The 16254-nt window shown below is 39.8% G+C and overlaps 1 protein-coding gene and 1 pseudogene across 1 annotated transcript; one reads left to right on the top strand and one right to left on the bottom strand.

The window, feature by feature from the left end:
• Positions 1-16254, top strand: part of LOC138944904 (uncharacterized) — a 32294-nt pseudogene that overhangs the window by 15552 nt on the left and 488 nt on the right.
• Positions 14035-15700, bottom strand: LOC138944868 (uncharacterized). The gene is made up of 3 exons (XM_070315936.1): positions 15665-15700; positions 14979-15238; positions 14035-14607 (listed from the first exon to the last, which is right to left on the bottom strand). The coding sequence occupies exons 1-3, from the start codon at positions 15698-15700 to the stop codon at positions 14103-14105; spliced, it is 801 nt and encodes a 266-aa protein (XP_070172037.1). The 3' UTR covers positions 14035-14102.

The following is a 16254-nucleotide window of genomic DNA, read 5'->3' as shown; positions in this document are numbered from 1 at the left end:
TCATAATAGTGTCTGCATGGAATTAATGAGAACATTTTTTACGATTGCAAATATTCACGCAGTGTTTACGTGTATTCGAGTCCGCATTGTAAAAACGTGGAAATATAAACGGAGATTACGATCCGCGGCTTTATGTCTCTCGTGAAAATACAAATCGTACGAACACATACTTACCAGTATCCTTCGACCTAGTTTCGCGAAATGCGAGAAATGCTATCTTTCTGTTTACGAATGAATCAAGAGTTTGCCGTCCGTGTGATCGTTTATTGAGAACTGTCGGCGTGATAACGATTCCGAGCTACGATTATAACGATTTACGACACACGCGGTCGGCGGCGAGAGAGGGATATATTGCAATTTATTGCGGGCACATATTCGCGAAATGACCTACGGTACTTTTGGCGCGTAAACAGGAAGGATGGAATTTGCATTGTTCGTGCCATGTGTAAAGACGACACAAATATCCGATTCGAAATTTTTCTCTTACTTTTGATCCCAATTTTTGATCCACCATTTACTTTGATATCTTTAAGCAGGCGAATCATTCTTTTTGAAATTATTATAAATTAGCTGAAAATTTTTCTTTAATAAATCTCTAAATGGAAAATTGTTCGTTTATTGCCTATTTGAGATGCAAAGTTCTTTAGAATATATAAATATGAGAATATTGAGGTTGAAAGTAGGAACAAAATTTTGACAAAGTCGCCGTTTTTCTGTAATTGGGTCTCCTGCCGCAAAAGTGAAAAGCAAACCCATTCCATTGGTATCATTCGGTATTGACAATGATGAAATTGATTACGATGTTGTTTCGGGTATCTTTTAGATACCCCAACCGTCAAAGTTTGTACACGTGCCGTATATGTGACGAGCAATTTCCGATCTGGCGAGCTTTTTAAATAATTATATTTCTGCCGTTCATCCTCTCGCACGAATGCGACGTATCCACGGCTTTAATTCACTCGCAAAGCTCTCTTGCGACGATAATAGTGTATATTTTCATTCTCGATAAAGAGCGGACCATTTCAAATATAAACAGATCAGAAAAATATATGCAAACGAATCCCGAATGTGGTGTGAATGTGCGGAGAAAATGTCTCAAATGGATCGTTGGAACATCCACTCTGTATGAACGCCCATAATGTACAAACAGCGGACAGATTTAGACAGCTTCGTCGCGCGATATCTATCGAGGCTATCGAGAATTCAATTTCCACTCGAGTCTCGAATCCGCGGCTAGCATTAATCCTTGTAATAGGATGCCATTTTTCATAACGGAGATTAACAAGGGATGAAGAAGATGCTTCACGCGCGTCCATTTTACACTCATCACATTCAAATTCATGAATTATGTCTTTTATTTTTTTTATGCGAGAGATCGACTATTTAAACAAGTTAAAAAGAGTATTTATTTATTTCAAAAAATAAAACGGGATATATTATATATATATATAAGAAAACACATAAGAACACAAAAGAGAGATATATTCATTAAAAAAAAAAAAAAAAAAAAAAAAAAAAAAAAAAAAAAAAAAAACTAATGAGTTGCAATCTTCGCAAGAAATAAGTTTCCATATTTGAAATAATTTTACGCATGCTTGCAAAAAAGAATATAAAATTATTAATATGTAGCGAAAATTGTTTTAACCAAATCCACATATAATCTGTAAATCCTGCTTTACATTTTGCACAAATTACTCTTTTACGACTATGCTCTCCTCATATGTATTTTATACAGCTGCCGCGAATTTTGTCTGTTTTATTGCGGCTTGTAGGAACTATGAAGCGACGTAGACTCTAGCGACGTTAATTACTATTTTCTTTATTAAAATGGAGATTAAAAGCGCTGAGTAAGAGCGTGGGGCGCATCAAAAGGATTAATAAACAATTTTCTTGAATGTTTAATAGGCGCGCGTAATGAGAACGCGTACGTATAAAAATTCAGAATTTAAATATCTCATCGTCGGATCTCCGTTTAATCTACGTACTAAAATCCTGAAGTGCGAAAATCACGAAGCATCCTTTCCGTTGAGCGCAAAGTGGGATAAAGGAAGCTCGTTCTATCGATTGTGAACTATTTTCTAGCGAGGAAGAGTTGAACGATAGAGACGCAAGGGGCGAATGTCGACGCGAATCGCTCTCAGGATGCGATTAAATTGTATTACGATATCGTTGGCCACGTTGGCGGTTTCATCTCTCGCGGATATCCGGTCGCGCACTTAAAAAGTTAACGACGATTATGTCGATTTTGCGAAATTGCGCGGTTATTCGTCGCGTCGTTACGCGTTAGCATAATTAATCGAATCGTGTGCGCCGTGATTGGTTATTGCTAGAAGACGATCCGCTTTTCCTCGCGTTTAACTTTGCATTTAATTTCGCGATATCGAACACAAATTATTCTTTTGTGAGGGAGATGCGATTTATTGGGAGACGCAATTTATTATATTATGTTCCTCGGTGGAATAATTATATCATCGAAAAAATAATTGATCGAGACTGACTGGATCGCTCGTTGAGAAGCGAATGTACGCTTGTTTTACATCTAAATCCTCATCTGTGATTATCCGCGTAAAATCCCCATTGGTTGCAAAACTATCGAATTAAGCGTGTATCGGAAAGAAAAGTTTTCGAGTAGTAACCAGGCGGATGGTAATTTGCTCATTTGTACGCGCGTTTGAGCGGCAACGTGATTAGAGCCTCGGAAATTTATTTGCCCGGTACGATTTCGTTTACTCGTTTAGTGCGAGAACTATATACAATATATATATATATATATATATATTGCCTCACATTTCCTCACGAAAGTGGACGCTTTAAATTCGTGCGCGCATCCCTTCGTCTCCTCCCAACAGATGTCGAGAAAAAGTTGCGATTCCCGGCACGTTTCGGCCGACCTGAGTCCGCCCCCTCTGAGAGTTCACGTCGAGGTTGTAAAGTCCTAATGACGAGAGCCAACCGTCTCACGAAGGAATGAGAGGAAGGGGATGGGAAAATGCCGACTCAACGAGTCGGGACGCGGGTCACAAACGAGTTTCCCCTCATAATTTCTTCGTAAACTCGGCCGTTCATAGAAATCACATTTTCGAGATTCGCGAGGACGGTCGAATTCGTGCCTTTGGCCGCGCCGTTTGGCTTCGCATCGATGTGTAATATCCGTGTAATTTCTGCCAGTTCAATTTTCATTGCCATTTGTGCACGGAAATGAGTCTCGCGGCTAGTCACACGTGACGATTGACACGGGCCGCTGCCGCTGATGATGTCTCTCGCATCGCCTCGCTAATATCGATGGTATCGCTGCAACCGGACGTCCGCGCGCGCATGTAACGCTGAAAGAAAGGATCTGAAAAAGCGAGAGATGTTATTGGCAGAAGCGATCGTTCTCCCGAAAAATGTTATCTCGTTGCATTTAGTTACGCTAGACTTTTATTTCTGTATCAGTGCGTATAAAGATGAAACGATCACATATAATATAATACAGGTCAGACAATTTGTAAAACTTTTCATTTTAATTTTGCTCACACGTATATCAACGAATTTGAAATTGACATTTTCTTTTACATATAAGATGTTCTCTTTAAAAGATCTTTATATATAACTTTCTCTTCGATTTTTTAATATTTTTAAAATTCAAAGAGATTTCTAGGACGCGATTTATAAAATTGGAAAATTGGAAAAAGTTTCTCTAGCCAAGAAGAATCCGATTTGCTGTTGTCAAAAGGGTAAAATTGAAGCTTGAGCTTCTAAACTAGCACGCTTCCTTGCGCTTAACTCTTTTACGAATCTGTCGGAGCGTCTATTGCGTGTTAGCCTCTCCTACGTTATCCGCGCCAAATTACTGTCGCGACGTTAATTTCACATCCGCAACAAGAAGTATCGCACACATGTATCAACGAACTATATTTAACTCTTGCAGCGAGGCATCACTACCTCGTCTAAATGATATGAAGGAAAGGACAGGACAGGAGTCTGATAATTAGACGCCTCTATCTAGTTGCAAAGTAATTAAGCAGCGATTAAACCGACGACTGTCAATTAATAGCGCGAAGCGACACCAAGGCCGCGGATTGGAGACGAAAGGACGCGATATAGAGGAAGCGGCTGTTACGGTCGAGGGAAAATGGAGAACAAGATAGAAAGAGAAAGGGGGAGAGAAATGACACGAACGACAGGCGTCTCGTCTTCGCCGCGTGCAATCCGAGCGGAAGATCTCGTTACGTCCGTCGGTTTTGCCTGTGTTTCTGCAGCCAACAGCGTGTCTCGCGCGCGAATGAAACGGAATGGGCGCGAATTTCCGCGCGAGAGCACATTCGCTCTCGAGCTCTATAACCGGTATAACTGGCCGACACGAGGCTTGTGCACAATGCAATACAATGCCATACCGCCGCCGCTGCCGCATGGAATGACAATACATGTCGCTCTTTCGGTTTAATTAAAGGCGTAGTTCGCCAAATGTTGCCGTAGCCGCCAACCATCCCGGTGTTCCCCGCGATCTCCCCGTAAACCCCCGCAGACTTCGCACTCCTGTCTATTCCAGCGTGCCGTATACGCGAACGCGGAACGTACGTTGCTTAATGGAGCGGCGCGCGTCCGCCGTGCCCTGTAATGGTACGACACTTTGCACTTGCGCCGGAATATAGCACGTTAAATAGCATTATCGTCGTGCCGGGTTCAGGAGTCGAATACCGGACGGGAACGATGACGGTCTCGGGGGTGAATCTCGGCGATGGAAGTTAAAATTTCCCTCGGTCCCATAGGAAGTATAGTAATTGGCCGTGAAAGTAACCGCGATACTTTGGCGGCAACTAAGAGAGAAAGTTGAAGAGCGGAGAGCTATATTAAAAGCGAGGTAAACGAGTAAACGGAAGCGACCTGACATCGAAGGAAGTTTCATCATTTCCCTTTCGAGAATCAAGAATTTTTAGAATTGACAGAATAGCTTGATACATGTATATATACTCCATCGTGGTAAATCGATTTATATATTCGTATCTAATGAAGCTGATGTAGTTTGAAAATTCTTTACATGTACGAAAGATTCGACTAGATAAAAGAAGGTTTTATATAATTATTTGCGTGACATTCTGCGTTGGATGTCAAAGTTAAGTTTTAGTTTCAAACCCATTTCATGCAACAATCTCACTCAACTATTGTTACCACAGCCACTATTATGCGAATACGCTATGACCGTCAACGTGTACCCAGATAGCTTTACACCTCTAGCCACGTCTTAGGCGAAAATTGTACAAAGTCCCTATGGCGCAATGCTTGCTGGTCCGCATAACAGCCTTGTTATATGAGAAGCCATTACACAAGTGCGCAAGTTGGTTACCCCGCAAGTGAAATGAAGACCATCAGATTTAGCCGGGCTTCAGCCCCTAGATCCTTTTGCGGGATCCTCGCGCGCGGGAAGTCTCGTAAGCGGTCGTCTAATTTGAGAATGAGCGGTCTACCGAGATCCTCATATGTGCGCGAGATCTTTATAGTCGCCAGGGATGCCGGGAGATTATCTAATTATCAGTTTAGTGAACCACCTGCGCGCGTGCGTATACGAATATGCGAGAGCGCGTGTGCGTAGAACATTATTCCGGGAAGATTCTTGGCATGTCCGCGATTGTTCTTGCTGATCCTTGCACACATACACGGGCTTCTCGGATATAACCACAGGCGATCGTTTTACGGCAACTGTAGAAGGTGAATGGATACGGTGAACAAGTAGCCGGATACACTATTTTTTACTATTTTTCTTTTTACGAGTCCGCGCGATTCGATTCCTCCTGGCAGTGGAAATGTATTTACATCTGAAAGAAGATGGCGGAATCGCATCGTGATCGATGAAGCGAGAGATTATCGAAACCGCATGCGTCGTTTCACGCCCGCTACTGTATCTTATAAAGAAGTCGCCTTTAAGATTTAACCGTGAAAGTCTCCGACGTTATATACTGTGGGAAGATATTGATCGGCACATAATCTCGAGTTTCTGAATTTCAGGAAAGTTTGCATTAGACTTAGAATTTTACAAAGGATCTTGAAAGGAAGAAGCGGAACATTTCTGTATAATAAATTACCATTACATTTTTGTTATCTCATTAAGTAGAAATTTGTAGGAAGATGTATATAATATAAAGCCTAATTATATAATTATTCAATAATCTCTATCAGGATATATTAAGGATATAATATTTTAAGTAAAAAAAAAAAAAAAAAAAAAAAAAAAATTACGTAGATATAATCTTTTTTGAATACAAAATCTTATTTTTAGTGCAGATATCAGAGATATCTTCTTATATATAAATGTGTCATATTCTTCGACAACGTTCTCCTCGCACCGAATCGCAACACGGTAAAAGTTATCGGGCGTTTCGAGAAAGATATTTCAGTTCGGGTAAAATAAAAGTAGAAAAAGTTACGATATAGGAGCGAAAGAAAGTGAAGGAATAACTGAGGTGAGAGGAGGTGCGCCGGTCGTTCTTATGCAAAGTGCGAATCGAGCGACGAATATTTGCAGCTCGCCATCTGCGGTTTTCGCCTTCCGTGTTCCTCCCTGTACATTTCTCCATTCGGCGGAAGTCAGTCTGGCGTTTTTTTTTTTTTTTTTTTCGACGCGACAGTGGCTTTTGCCCTTCGACCCCCGTTTTTCGAGTACGCCGTGCTCTTCTCCTCGGTGCTCCTCGAGTCAAAGGTAGTCCGGGTATCGAGGCTTTCCAAGCAAATTCTTGAAGCCGCGCATAAAGCGGAGGATAGAGCTTTGCGGGTGGCAGGAAGAGTAGAGAGAAAGAGAGAGGATGAGGGATAGAGACGCGAGAGGGGGATGAGGGCGAGATGAGGAAGCGGCGGAGGACGGAGAGAGGAAGAGAACCGATGCGCGCGGATCCATTCGGCTCTATTCAAAGGGGGGGAATTACCGTCCGCCGCCGCTGCCGCATCTGTGGGATACGATGATGAGGTTATTCCGTCCTCCTTCCCTCAGGAAATGACGTCACATCTCGATGTAATAAACACGAATATAAGTGGTTCTTGCGGCCGGTTCCGACGTGGGCCGATGTGATCGAATCGCGACGGAACGGAACAGGAAACACGAAGCGAATGGCGGCATCGTCGCCCTCTCACGCGGCCTCGCCGAATAAATAAGCGTCGACGTCCGACGTCTTCGAAAATCCCCCCGGCACGACGCCGTTATAAATCTTGATGTAACTCACTGCGTCGTGCGCGTCGAGACAGATAAATTTGCGTAGTGCGCGTCGCAAATTCCACAGAGTGCCGTCAATTCTATACGATCCGAGACGAGAGCTATGAAATATTTATTTATTTCTGCGGTTTTTCTCTCTTCAACTATTTATTATAATCTTTATTTATAATTTCAATTAATCTTGATATTTTCTTATAATGAGTATGATCTTATTAATCTCTATAAATAACATTTATTAAATAAGTAAAACTTTATATTAATTTTGGATACGGAATATATCTCCTTTATATTATAATATATATATATATATAGATCGTTGATAAAATTCTTAATTTTAAATATGAAGTCATTAAAACTTGCAGAGAATTTTGATAATTTGTATTTTACATCGTTCACATATTTATAATATCGATAGTAAGTATATCAGAATTAAAAGTAAGGGAAAGAGATACAATAAATAAATAGCAAACACTACCAGCGGCATTAATTGTCACGATACGTTCAGCGTTCGTAGAGACGTAAAAAAGACCGTGCATCGTCTTGAGAGGCACGAAATACTGCAAGGAGGGAATAAAGTACAGGCGCGCGCTTCTCCCTCAGGGGACTTTGTCGTTGGCGTTAAACCACTCCGTAGAGAAACGTGGATATATGGACCACCGCTTACTACAGTCGCGAACTAATTTCTCGTCTCGCTCTATATCTCGCGCTGAACACGTCGCTGAAAGAGGCTCGGCGGAGTGGCGGAGGGCGACGTAAAGAAGGAGCTAACCCCGAGAGTCGTTCCTCACAAAGGAGCGAAGGAGAAGAGAGCGCAACAATTATAAACACGGTGGCAATTACCGAGGGCTCGGGGTGCGTGCGCTCTCTTTGCGGCTGTTCTCTTCCTCTCTCTCTCTCTCTCTCTCTCTCTCTCTCTCTCTCTCTCTCTCTCTCTCTCTCTCTCTCTCTCTCTCTTTCTCTTTTCCGCGTGAACCGCGCGACTCGGTTGTCGTAACCGCAACTGCGGATGAAACCGACGGTCCTCTTCACCTCTGCCAGCGTATCCCGAACACTTACCCTCGCGCAACACCCCCGGCGAGAAGTTTTCACCACCCTCGCAATTGAGTCGGCGTGCACGAGTGTTCATTCGCGCTAAAACCGAGTGGCTACTCGGCTGCATCACGTATGGAATCTCGAGTTTGACCCCCTCTTCCTCTCCCTTCTCTCTCTCTCTCTCTCTCTCTCTCTTTCTTTCGTTGCTATTGTGCACATTGGAGAAAAGGAAGACTTGCATCCTGGAATAAAGATCGTGACCGCGCGCAAACTTTAACATGACCGCAACATAATTATATCCAGCTTGTCGCGAACGTGAAGAGAAAACAAATTGGTCGATCACATTTAGGTTCATTACAATTGAATTCGGTCGCAATTTGGTTCTAAGAAAATTCGATGAAAATGTTGCTCTCTAATTCTGTAATTTTGTTTTATATTTACTATTTATTTTGTGCATGTGTATGTGTGTGCCATATATATTGCCTGTTATATTTATGTAAAACGTATCACATGTATTACGTTGTAATAATAATTTCTTACATTTGTGCTTTAAAAGTAATTTGTACAATTATATATACGTTGCCTCTCGCGATTGTAGAAGAGAGAGAGAGAAAAAAAATCTACTTCTGGGCACGTTTAATATGATCATTTATTATTATACAGTACTATGCAATGTCTATTTTATTGTAATTCAGTTTCAAAAGTAATTGCAACATTAATGCGCATGTCATATCGAAGTTTGAGTTTCATAAGCTATACAAACTTTTAAGCATTAAATTGAATTAAACACTTATTTTAAAAATAGAAGATTGACAAATATAATGTAACATAAATCTATTATATTTTTTGTAATGTAACAATTATTTGAATCGATTATAAATTAAGAATTAGAAAAATTAATTCGATTTAACAATAGCTCGAAATAATTTTCAATGTCAATTCCCTAATCAAGTACTGTTTCGCACAGCTTTACTTTTAACATACGTCAAACTGTTCAGCTTGATTTTAAAAAGACAGTCGCAATATCGGTAAATATAGACAGTCGCAGAGTTCTGTGGAAAAAAGGACGAACCTTTCATTCATTTTTTTTTTTTTTTTTTTTTTAAACGAAAAATGGACACCTCGTCTCATCGTTTAGACAGATCTGTTATTTCCGCTGCATCGATTGGCTGCATGTCGATGCGTCGAATAAGCCGACACAATCTGTCGAACAGATATCTATGCAAAGTTGATCGATGTCCAAAAGTCGCTAGACAAGTCACCCTTTATTTCTCGCGTATTTATCAGCTATCCCGGTTTTTCAACGAGGTCTGATAGAGATAAATGTACACAGGGACGATCGAGATCATTTTGGAGCCCCTTGCGAGACTTGAGGATTTGTGTGTATAGAGACATGTCTCAGAATTATTAAACCTATTGTACAAACTGCTATCAATTTTCTCGTCAGTTTGAAGATATAAATTTTCTCTAATATAAATATTTCGGCAATATTTATTAGGATAATTTTTTCCTAACAACATTTTATTAAGTTGACAATTTTTACTAGAATGTTTATCATTATTTTTATAATCATACCTTGAATTAAAATACTAGATTTGGCGTATATATAGGAAAGTCTTATTTATTTGTTTATTTTAAATAACTGTAATCTTATCTAGTATCTTAATCCAAGATATGATATTACAAAAATATATAATATTGAAAATTACTTTGTATAGAAAAATTATGCCTAATTGAAGTATCACTAAAGAAAAAATTGACTCTTTATTAATTATGAGGCTCATACTTAAAAATAATGATGAAGATTTTAGAATATTCTGTATATTAGATGATTTATGCGTTCACACGCGTGTAAAGAGAAATGCGCGCGAAACAAGGAAAACAAGAAAAATAGTGCTATAGGTAAAATTTTTAGCGGCTAAATTTTTTCATAGGCCTTCTTCTTTGTCCATGGCTCTTTGCGATGATGGAGGTAGTTCTATATCGACTGTGATGGACGCATGTAACCACGTTCGTGCACAGGAATCCGTGCGATGCTATGGTCGAGAGAGCGTAGAAGGAAATGTACACGATTCTGAGACAAATCGGAGGTTCCTCCGGAAGCTTCGAAAAGCCACCGATTTATCGGAGCCGTTTGATCGAAATTTCAATGGTCACACACCATTCTCCCGATAATAGCAGAGAACGGAAGAGAGAAGGGTAAGTCGATGCGAAAAGTTGATCGGTATTGGCAGCAGGATGTATACGTATATGAGTGCGTATGGACGCGCGCGTAGAGCAAAGCGACCGATACGATGTATCTCGTTCGGTGCTTTGTCCTCCGTCATTCCTCAATTCCCCGGAGCTTCGTACGAGAATTTGATAAGGCGTCAACAACGACAGCTAGTGATACTCGGAACACAGAAGACTATCATTAAAGTATCGTTGGCCGCATCGTGAGATAAGAAAAAGCTTAAGATTCAATTATAAAATACGATGTGATTAATTTATGATAAAAGAAAAAAATGCGTATTCTTCCGCCAAAGAATTTATCGTGTCATTATTATTGTATGTTTTATGTATGTGTTATTCATTTTACTCAGTTACATTATAATATATAATTGAATTAAATAATAATATTATTGTATAAATATATATATATATATATACATATATATTTTTCACATTTTATATATATAATATGAAAAATACGCATAATCATATATATTATGGTTAAATTTATATCATATTACTTCTTGTGATTTATAATGCTGAGAATTAGATAAATATGAAGAGAAAATTTTTCAGAGATGATGAAAAAGAAAATTCGATATGACGAGTTAATACCATGCGCCTTTTTATGTGTTCTCTTTTTCTTTTTTCGCGATTCCTTTCGTTTTTCTTTTCAATCGCGTTAAGGCAGGAAGGATCGGCAAAATGAATCGTATGCCTCGAGGAAACGTATTTCTCATATTTTATTCCTGCTGCCTTAGAGAGTCTCGCCTTTTTTCATCGCAGTTTGATTCGAACCTTGAAGTTGGGGTTCGTATATCCTATAGCTGCTCTAATGTGGAGAGTGTCTGCAGGAGAGCGCGGGAATTAGAGGGAAGAGAGAAAAAGAAACGCGAGAAAATTTGCGCGTCTCCCATTTGGAATGATGAATGAGTCGCTTTATCTATTCTACTCTCAGATATCGTTCTGATTATTAAAGGAAAGAGATGCGAGAAATTCAAGCCGGGGCAAACGCGCGTGACAAGGCCTCTCGTTTACAATTCCACGCGTATATCCGCGCATCTGCCGTTCTCTGTCGTTGCGACTTTCCGTATTAAATATTCATCGTCATCGTGTGATTTAAATAATGTAGAAACATTCGCATCAACGAGACCGCTTTGCCGCGAATAAATCTCGATTCTGCTGTCACGAATTGTTCGTATAAGAATATGGATTTATAACCAGAATTCTCTCAAAGAGCACGCAACGATTATTCTCGCAATGATACTTTTTTAAGGTTCGACGACCTCTCGCCTAGTCTCCATTCGCGGGAGCTTATTGAATCGATAACGGACGGAGAGATAATACAATACGGATGCAGGTTACTCTCGAAGAGAATCGAAAGGTTCGAGCGGCTACGTACCGGTTAATCTCGAATTGTCGTATATATAAGGTATCCGCCAAAGTTATTAAGGCCCGACGATCTCGCTTCCGTAAATCTCGAAGAGACTTACGGCGGGCCGTTACTGAAAACACAATTTTCCGACAATCTGCTTTCCCGACGAACGAGAGGCAATCAAGCGTCGCTTAAGAACCCGGCCGTCCGTTTTATGATCTTGCGGCGAACGTCGGCTTCTATCGACGAAGATTGAACGACGAATATACGCGACCATCAAATTCGCGATATCTCTCCTTTACCTTTTTCCGAAACAGATTCTTTTGTAACGCTTCGTAAACTCCGTTCAACGTTTGTTTTCACAGCGCTTGTCGTTTATATTATAGCTGAGCGATTTCCGCGTTTCCACACATCCAAATTTATTGCCTTTATCAGCAATGCAAATACTAAAAATATGTATATGGCAACTCAATGCATATATATATATATATATATATATATATATATATATATATGTGTGTATATGTATATATATTTATTGACTAAAATTCACCGATGCAAATAGAGATTCGTATACATCCATCGCAACATATGCTTATATATCGTATTACACATGTTCACGGTCTAATTCAGAATTTATTCATGGGATAATCTTGTGAAAACTGGTAGATACATATGAGTGCGCAATGTATATTTGAATATTTATATATGCGCTAGATTTAGAATATTAACCGCGACGTGTTTCAGCTGAGTTTGCATAATCGTGCCTGCCAAGAATAAACGCACAACTTGTCGCGTGAACTGAAATATGTACGATTACGAATTTATCTCGAATACACCTAGAAATACTACTTTCGCGATATTCGCGGTAAAAGTTGATTTTATTATTGTCCCTTTGTTACTGCGACTACGTGGGAAATATACTCTGGGAAATTAGGAGTAATTGACGATAATTGTTTTATAATTGCGTGTCTATTTCCGAGGAGTACGATCGCAATTCGCGGTTTGGATAAATGAAGCCGCGCAAGAAGCACCTACTGAGACTGACGAGAAGACAGAAAGGCGTAATGAGAGTAGTTTACTGCTTAATCGGAGTTTCTCGAGCGGAGATTCTCTCTCCAACTACTCCAATTAACCCGCCGTAAAATCCGATTGTGAATAGGTTCAAGGATAAATTCGCTGAGATATCGATTAACCGTCTAACTGTCAGGCGTCTCGACAGCGAGTTAAGCATACCATTAATAGCGCTTTTATGATTCATTTTATTAATTACAGCGCAGCCGCCGCGCGAAGAAGCCAATATAATATGCTAACGTTTCGCTGTCCGATTTAACGCGATATCGTCTAGAATCGTTCAAATTTGATCGCATATTCACATTGATTCTCCCTATCGATTGCAAGCAAATAGACACGAACATGTAATATACGAATACATATAACGTACACACGTACTATTCGTGTAAAGCACGGTCAGCAACGGTTTAATACGAGATTGACCGATGGGCGCAGTTTGCACTGCGGAGAGAACGCTCTGCTATGGTCGTTCAGGGTCCCGCGCAGGAAGCGATCGGGGGCCTTGATAGGCAGGCGTCGTTATGTCTTTGTGAATGACTACGGGACAAATTAGACGACGTGGGCGGGGGATAGGTGCGGGAAATATTTATATAAATTCGAGTACCGTGGCACACGAGAGAAACAAAGTTTCGCTTCGCGCGAACGCCGTTCTACGCTCAAGTGGAACATTCGAAATTGTATTAATTGTATTAATTTGTTTTCTCTCTCTATATCCATTTTTATTTTTCACGCGCGATTAGAGAGAGTTAATTTTTTAAATATAATTTTTTTAAACGAAATTAAATTAAAATGGATTTTTATAAAAATGGAATAGTATTACTTTTGTACAGTTTGAAATAAAATCAAGACTCAGTAATTTTTAATTATACCATATGTTTCATAATCTAGATATCAAATAATTTTTTAATATTATCTATTTCATCACGTATGTACATGCGCACGTATGAGGCGTAAGAAATTTCCGTAAAGCATGTTTCAAAATCTCAAAGTATGAAGATACACGCGTATATAGAAGGAAATAAAGATATTTCATCCGTCTATATATTCTCATACATACGCACATATTCGTATATGATTATAAATATTTATCATATCCTCGAATATCGGTTTTATGTATCGCGAAAACTCCAATTATCAATTTCTATTTCATTTTGTCATATATTTGCGCTTATATTATTTTTATTCGCAATTTTACAATATTAGATACGATCGCTATTTCATTTATCGCTATTTGTAAATCGGCTCCTCGTCGCACTCGTATTTGTACCTGCCGAACGGCAAGTGGTTGTGAATATTGTTCACTGCCATGTTCGCATATACGCGAGGGTTTCGCCTTCCAGGCACGTAGCGTCCGTATCGAGACAGGACGAGGGCTAAAATGGGATTGGGCGGTGGATGTAACTTGCTGTTGTACCCGTCGTCGTTCAAAGTACGGCTTAGGAAGCGATCTAAGGCCTTGATGACCGCCGTTATATCTTGCGGCTCGCGACGGTAATACGTCGACAGTTCGGTTTTCCCGCGATACGGTAGTTCATCGTCATCCGGCTCGTCTGTCAAGTATCTGTCGAGCATTTCGATATCCTGATATGCGAATCGTCGTGGTGCACGCCGCTGATATTCGATGTCTCGAGATTCCGATAACGTCGTCGTCATCGTCGTCGACGACGGCGGATGCGATGGCGACGCATTCGGCATTTTCGCCAAAAAGTCTTGGCGAATTTTCGTAAGGAACCTTGCCGAGAAAGAGATGATATAATATATGCAATACCTTTCAAACGAGAGAAATACCGCGAGAGAGATCTACCGAAAAATTTAATCGTAGTTTAATATTTTCAATTACAGTTATGCGATTATAAAATATATATTATTGTTTTTTTTCTTCAAAATTTATTATCAAGCATTAAATAAACTTGAGATGGATAGTTTCTGCTAGGAAAAGATCAATGACCAATTAATCAAAAAATATTAATGAAACTGTAATTGCATGCAAGATTTCCCAAAATTTTGTACATATTAATTACGAGTGCCTTGTATATATAAATATATTATTTTCGATACAGAAAATTTTCGCATAATTTAAAGAAAAATGACAAGTTTGAATACCTCTGAGGTTCCGTCTGCGGTTTTTGTCTGCGATTATTCAAGGTCGAAATCACGGACTCAAGTCTTGTTGAATGTTCTCTAGAGGACACGAGCTTTTCTAGATCAGCATCGATCGAACGATTGTCATGTTGACGATTCGTATGTTTTGGGAACGGCGTGCTCGTAGCCAACAAATAACTATGCCACGGACGCGGCACATTCGTCGGATCCAAGGATACCTTGGCCGCCAGTATGGCACTCGTCAAGCAAACGCGTGTCACCTACATTTAGACAATGTCTGTTAGCGTGCATGTCTGCCTTTCGGAAACGCATTGCCGCCATGCCATTCCGTTATACGGATCGTCGCTTAGAGTAGCGGCAGAATGCCAGATTCGTTTTAGGACCAGGGTCGTTGCACCCAAGCACCCTGAGCTAAAATACTAACCGACGATCAAGCTCACGGACGGTAGTTTAAGACAGCTAGATCAACTTTGAAATTAGAGAGAGAAAATTCTAAGTTGTTAACGCGTCGAATACAACATACTACGATAGTCGATAAAAACTTCACACATTTTAGTTGATATTGTATAAAAGTGTACTTTATCGTAAAATCGCTGCACTGTATCGTAAAACGTGTAACAATATTATTTTATTTAAGTTAATTCTTGCACCGGTTTGTTGCGAAGATGTCTCGAAATTCTCGTTACCAGACAGACAATGCTGATTTTGTCGACGACGACCATCCTCCTTCTATTTCGTAAAAACGACTAAAACGGCGGCAAGCACTTCGCGCGCCATTTATACAACGTGCTGTCGCGTCCGCTTAAGAGCTAAGTCTTGTCTCGGCCAGGAAATGCGTAGAACATCTCTGTCCTTTCTATGAAGATTTCTACACTTTCTTCCCCTCCCTTTTCTGTGTCAAGACCGTTACGCGTTATTCACGAAATGCGAGGTATTATCAAGAACTTTCCTTTTGTCTCGAAGAGACACTCGCGAGAGACGAATTCTGCATAATAGATAACTTCTGCTTCATTTAAATTTCTTTTGTTTAGTTTTATGCTGTCAGAATTTTTTGCCGTTATGCGGATTGCAAATGCACTTTCACCGAATGCACGGTTTAAACTCGGAAATATCTATTTTTTATCGTTCTGAGAAATAAATCTTAAGCAAGCGGAAAAAATAATAAAAATAAAAAAAAAAACTTACATATACGTATATTTGTTATAAATAAAAGAAACGGCAGCACACAAATTGTCAAATAATTTATCTCGCGATTGCGATAATCGGGCGTTGAAGT

Source organism: Polyergus mexicanus, unplaced genomic scaffold (genome assembly GCF_030449975.1).
Source record: "Polyergus mexicanus isolate NDT 795.1 unplaced genomic scaffold, iyPolMexi1.0 SCAF_3, whole genome shotgun sequence".
Classification (NCBI taxonomy): Eukaryota; Metazoa; Arthropoda; class Insecta; order Hymenoptera; family Formicidae; genus Polyergus; species Polyergus mexicanus.
The sequence above is the reverse complement of the archived record's forward strand: the minus strand, read 5'-3'. Positions and strand labels throughout refer to the sequence as shown.